This window comes from Morone saxatilis, unplaced genomic scaffold (genome assembly GCF_004916995.1).
Source record: "Morone saxatilis isolate NCDOM2014 unplaced genomic scaffold, NCSU_SB_2.0 Contig7, whole genome shotgun sequence".
NCBI classification, from domain to species: Eukaryota; Metazoa; Chordata; class Actinopteri; family Moronidae; genus Morone; species Morone saxatilis.
In genome coordinates this window covers 15,679,603-15,685,549 of record NW_023340246.1, presented here as the reverse complement: position 1 = coordinate 15,685,549, position 5,947 = coordinate 15,679,603, and the positions used below count along the sequence as shown (strand labels likewise).

Below are 5,947 nucleotides of genomic sequence, written 5' to 3'. Positions count from 1 at the left end.
TTCTTTCTTTCTTTCTTCGTTTGTTTGGCTGCACTCAGACTGCAACATGCGGAGGCTTGAGAACATGTAAGTTGTTTCCTTTTATTTTTAATATGTTTCTTAAGCTTCTTACTTTAATGTTTTGTTTTTTTTCTTGTTCCAGTTTGTTATGGAACTTGATGGCTGCGGTAATCATTTTGGGTCAAGCAAGGCCAAATATGAAGCTCAACTCACAGTCAAGTAAGTCTTCACTTTTATATATAATTTTATTGACTTTTTAAAATAGGTTTATTTCCTCACAACTTCCTTTTCTTCCAACAGGCAATGGTTTAAGGTCAGACTGTGCTGGTAATCTTATGAGGCTGTCGTTGGACAAGGCTCTAGCAGTGGGGAACCAGCTTGAGGTGGAAGCCATCAGTGAGTATAAAATCTGCTAATGACGAGCAGATTGGTTCATCACTGGAAGATGTGATCCCTGTCATGTTTGGCTTTTTTTCCCCTCCCCAGATGGAACCCAGCACATTGTGTTAACACCGAGCTTGGCTGCTCAGTGTGGATACAGCATGGAGTCCGACCCCTGGGGTAATACCAGAATCTACACCTCTCTGATGGCCTGCTATGTGGACAACAAAGTATGTTTGAGCTCAATTGTTTGATAGCATTTTTCATTTAGTTTTTTTTTTTTTTAAATTATGCTTTTCCAATGATAAAGCAATTGGTATATATTCCTTAACTAATTTAGGATTGAGATTTAAATGGTTAAAGTACTTTTGTGTGATTACAGACAGTAGATCCTAATTTTCTGTGTCTCCCTTAAGACCAAACCTCCAATAAGTGGCTTTATTTTATAATGTTCTGCTCTTTCCCCTAACCCTCTGTGTACATATGCCTTATAGGATACAAAGTACAGTGTGTTTTTTTTTTTTTTGTTTTTTTTTTGTGCATTAAACTGTAGGAAGATCAAACATTCAATGTTGGCCTGAGACTCAAAATGCACAGTCCATCAGACGTGGTTAATCATGACGTGACTCAGAAGTGCAGCTACGCTCAGTGGGCCTCCAGAGAGGTTCTCTGCGACAGGAACTACATGGAAGTAGGTTACTTTTACATTGCTGGCTCTACAATTTAGAGTCTGGGTGGTCATGAAAATTAAATTTTTCTTTTTTTTTCTTTTTTTTTTTTTTTAGGTGTCAAACTACATGGCTACACGTGACCCACAAACTGAAACTAAGGATGACAACTCCCAGATAAATGTCATTCCTGATGTACGTTTTTGTTTCACTGTTCCTACAGTTGACTTCAAACTGGTGTGTGGGACTTTAACCTGAAGCAGGAAAACTTGTGTTCAGTGGAAGAATTTCAATCAAGTAACGAGTGCCCTGGTATAGTGTGCAGCATGTACTAAAGTCATAAGCATTTATCAACAGTGTTTGTAGAGTTATTTTAACTGCCAGAGGGGAGGGAAGTTCCCCCACTGCAGGTTTAATGTCACCCTGCACCTTCAATAAAGCTACTGAAGGATCAAGGTTTTTTCCTTCCTTCCCTTATAGGCTTCCTCTGGTGCAGCACACGGTATCTGGAAGATGACGTTTTACACTCCAGAACCAGTTTCAATGGTGCTGAGTGAGGCTGAACAAGCCGGCTACAGTGCCATGATGACCTCGAGCCGTCTTGTTGTGCGAAGCCCATACAATACAGCAGATACCTATTCGGAGGATGTAAGACACACCCACATCTCAAGTGTTTTATTTTGCCTTTTTTGTATTTAAATGACATCAAACCCTCTTTTAGGTGGCTGGAATCCCCATGGAAGTCTTGAGGGTGAGCGCTTACTACAAGGCACCACATGGTCTAAGTGTGGTGAACTTGGCAGCTGCTTGTCCTACAGGTGAGTCATGCAACATGTAGCATTAACAGTAAAAACGAAGTTGCTGCACAGTGACGTAAACGGTTGCTTTTCAACAGGTGGCGTCCTCTTCACCGAGGATGTGATCTCTTGGCATGTACCTCGCCACATGGCGCCTCTGATGGAGGGCAGCTTTACAATCCTAGAAATGCACATGGGCATCAACGGGCTGAGGCTGGGTAAATCTCAGATGGCCACAGGGGGGTACACCCTTTCTACCACAGACTTCCACATCGTCATTGAGATCCCAGTGGGCTCACCTAATGGTTACTACAAGGTTGGGAAGGCTTTAGATTTGATATGCATGAGCCTGGTCACTGGTCCATTTGCATGTTTTATTAAAACGCCATGAATAATTGCAGAGCCATGCCCCAGATTACCAGTACCACATCACGTACACTGTGGAGCCCATGCTTGAGGTACTGTGGAAGGCAGATAACGCCCAAGATAAAACCAGGTACAAGGTTTTGTTCCCCATCACCACCCCTCTGATGCCTCGACCTCCCCACGCCCAAGACAGTAAGTCACTTTTCTGGTAGAAATTTAGGCTTTTGAAAAGGTATAAACCTACTTTCTGCTCCTCCAGATACTGTCCCAGAGGAGAGGGTATTCAGTGTTTATCTGGGGACCTTACTTCATGATGTGGAGCTGAGCAACATCACCTTCTCCACTGGAGTTCTCACTGTTGAGGAGTGCAATGCCAGAGGTTTCCCTGTCCAGGAGCACAGCTTCCCCAACGGAAGCAAGAGCTTCTTTCTCCAAGTGCCCTTTGATGCAGATGTTGTCCTGAAACATGTATGTGAACGGACAATTATATATGCACAATGTCACTCCCTACAGCTTGTTTGCTTCACCTTTTAGTGTGTTTTTTTTTTTTTTTTTTTCACATCTACAGAATCCTGAAGCTTTGGTTACGGTCTACTTCCTCCCTCTGATCTTTGGGCTAATCGTCCTGCCTGAAGAAACTCCATTCGCCCACCCAGTGGAGTTACAGGCTTCTCTGCGGGATGTTGGTGAGATTTATTTTTTTGACAATAACTTTATATTGGCAGCTTTTTTTTTTTTTTTTTTCCAGAATAAATGTGAAATTAAATATCCATAGCTAGAAAGCTAGTCTTAATGCTTCGTTCATGTCTCTGCTTTTAGTGCTGCCCACCCTCACTGGCACCTGTGACCAGAACAACTTCTATATCAGAACGAAATACGGGAATCAAGGCAAAAATTTCGAGACCCTGATTGGAGCTCAACAGCTAACGCCTGAGCTGGCTAAGAGCTATGACTTCCAAGCAAACAGCACTCACGGCACTATCGTAGTGCCATATAATGCCAGGGACACAGTGTTTGAGGTATGGCAAAACTGCAAATGCTCACCATAAATCTGCACTGAATAACTTCACTTTGTCTTTACAGCTGATTACCTCAGATTCAGTCAGAGCCAGACTTGATGTGCTTCTATTTCATCCCAATAACAACTGGGTGCTGGCTGATCTCTACCTGGCCTGCAGTTTCCCCTTGATCACAACTAGTAAGATAATAAATGTGCATTTCTGCTGCTTGGCTTGTAGGACTTCTGTTTATCAATAACCTGTCTTCTATCTTCAGATTGCTACCCCAATGGAACAATGACTGCTCTGGCTGTGAAGGTGGAATCTGTGCCAAATCTCATCCCAAGCTGGCTGACTCTAAAGGACCAGTCCTGCAAACCAGTGTCCAGCGATGATCGCTTTGCATATTTCTCTTTCAGTGCTGACTCCTGTGGGACCACTAGAACAGTACATTGACTGTCTCTTAATTCTGCAAATTGAAAGGGCCTATGTTAAATGTTTTAATGCCACCTGTCTTTTTGTTTTGTAGTTCTTTGACCACTACATGGTGTATGAGAATGAGATTGGCCTGTATCATAACGACGACAAAGGAGCGACCTACACATCGCCAATTGATCCTGATTACAAGTAGGAAGACTCATCAAAGCTTTTCTCCTGATGTACCATCTGAGCAATTAGAGGCTGGCAACATACACTTTTTATTTTTATTTTTTTCTCCCTCTTCAGACAAACAATTTCCTGCTACTACGTGGTCAATGAGACTCAGACTGTTGCCTTCAGCTATAAACCAAGAAGCATTCACCCCACAGCAGAGATTAGCTCAGGGCAGCTGATGGTGCAAATGAGGCTAGCCGAAGGTAAGATTAAAGTGTATTAAATGGACATCCCTTTTCGTGTTGCTACAAAGAAAATGCATTAAAACATGTCCGTGCTGGGTTTTTTTTTTTTCCACTAATTGGACTCTTCCCCCTCCAGATTCATCATATGAGTTTTTCTACCAAGCAGAAGATTATCCAGTAGTGAAAACTCTGAGGCAGCCTCTGTACTTTGAGGTGGAGCTGATGCAGTCTACTGACCCGCAATTGGAGCTTATCTTGGAGAACTGTTGGGCCACCCTTCATGAAGACAGGACTTCACTGCCCAGCTGGGATGTCATTGTGGACAGGTAGTGTACAGCATAATCTGACACACAATCTCCTTCAGTTTATTGCAACATTCACTCTTGACGTATATCCTGTTGAATGAGACATCATGATCTGATCAAAATGTTTTATTTGCATTAATTTGTGCAGAATCAGTCACAAGACAATACTTCCATAAAGTAAAATCCCAGTTTCATGGGTTTAAATGCTGCTATAATGCTTTATTCCTACACTAGCTGTGAGAACCATGACGACCGCTATGTGACCATCTTCCATCCTGTCGCGAAAGACTCCAGGATTTCTGTTCCATCCCACGTTAAACGCTTCTCCCTAAAGATGTTCACTTTCACCATAGAAGAAGAGGTTCTGAAAGACGAGGTACAGAACGACTTGTGCATCCGAAATGAGGCATCAGTTGGCCACATGCACATTGGGACAGCTGCATGAAGCCTTGTGTAATGAATCCTTCTGTCTGTCCACAGATTTACGTCCACTGTGATGCAGTGATTTGCGACACAAACAGCCAAGCAGACGGTGCCTGCAGAGGTCAGTGTGTGCATCCTACAGGCACGAGTAACTCCAGACCTCAGTGGACAAAAAGTGGTAAGAATGTAAAAGTACACACTGAGACATTGTTTAGTCAAACAATCTGTGCTGTTAGACTTTGTTGTGACTTTATACTTTGTGTTACAGAACAAAGAAGTACAGACTCCCACCAAAGGCAGATCTCCTCTGGACCAATTCTTCCATCAAACTTCTGAATAAACAGTTTCTTAAAACTTCTTGTCCCTTTATCTTTGCCTAAATGCTCAATCTGTGTTAAAGCTTTGAATGTCCTTTGCTTTCCAACCTGCTTTACAGAAGGTCATACTGTTTAGTCAGCAGCAGTGAGTTTTGGCAAACTCAGATCTGTGTGACCTCTTGTACTGTGCGTTCCTGTTCTGTGAAAGCTGTTGCAAATTGGCCACATCAACAATAGGTGACTTTTGTATACAGACAAATGTACCTGCAGCTGCAAGAAGCCATGCTATAAATTGTTTGTTCAGGGGATTAATATTGCCATGATATGGATTCCCTGTAAACCCTGTAACTTGTACTTTGGGTTATATGCCTTTTAGAACTCAAGTGCATTACCTTTATGAGATGAGCTAAACTAAAATGTCCCATAGCAACTGGACTCTTTAACATCTGAAATATAGCCTAATCTTTGCAAGGCTGGCTCAAATCTTAACATCTGTGGTGCAGAAACTCCAGGTCGATGGACCTAGTTTCAAAGACTACATTCTGGCTTATCCCTGTGGTATCAAACTGTGCAGATGGTTCTGTGGCTGGGTTCTTATCTACCTCCACCCAACAATGTGGAGGAATTCTTCCTGAAACATCTCTTTTACTCTGGATAATCCAGACCCCTGGAATAGTTTTCACAGAATTTTTTTTGTTTTGTTTCTCATACATTTCTGCATCTTTCAGTTGTCAGTGCACAAGTATCTGTACAGTAGACATGTTGGTAAAATCATGTTAATTTCCTTCAGTAAACTAAAGAAACGTAAACCAAATCTGACCAAACATTTTGGTAAAGTTGTACAATTGTAGCT

General features: G+C 42.2%; 1 protein-coding gene across 2 annotated transcripts; it reads left to right on the top strand.

Annotated features, from left to right (window-relative positions):
* Positions 1–4: 4 nt before the first annotated feature.
* Positions 5–5,131, top strand: zpax1 (zona pellucida protein AX 1; the record flags this gene model as incomplete). Of its 2 annotated transcripts, none has more annotated exon segments than XM_035679343.1 (21): positions 5–66; positions 143–219; positions 301–396; positions 487–611; positions 935–1,072; positions 1,167–1,244; positions 1,530–1,697; positions 1,771–1,867; positions 1,945–2,162; positions 2,248–2,404; positions 2,472–2,680; positions 2,781–2,898; positions 3,032–3,231; positions 3,296–3,410; positions 3,488–3,657; positions 3,740–3,837; positions 3,937–4,067; positions 4,186–4,375; positions 4,589–4,730; positions 4,835–4,952; positions 5,046–5,131. In XM_035679343.1, coding segments are annotated over 21 exon segments (2,733 nt in total). In that variant the 3' UTR covers positions 5,114–5,131.
* Positions 5,132–5,947: the final 816 nt, after the last annotated feature.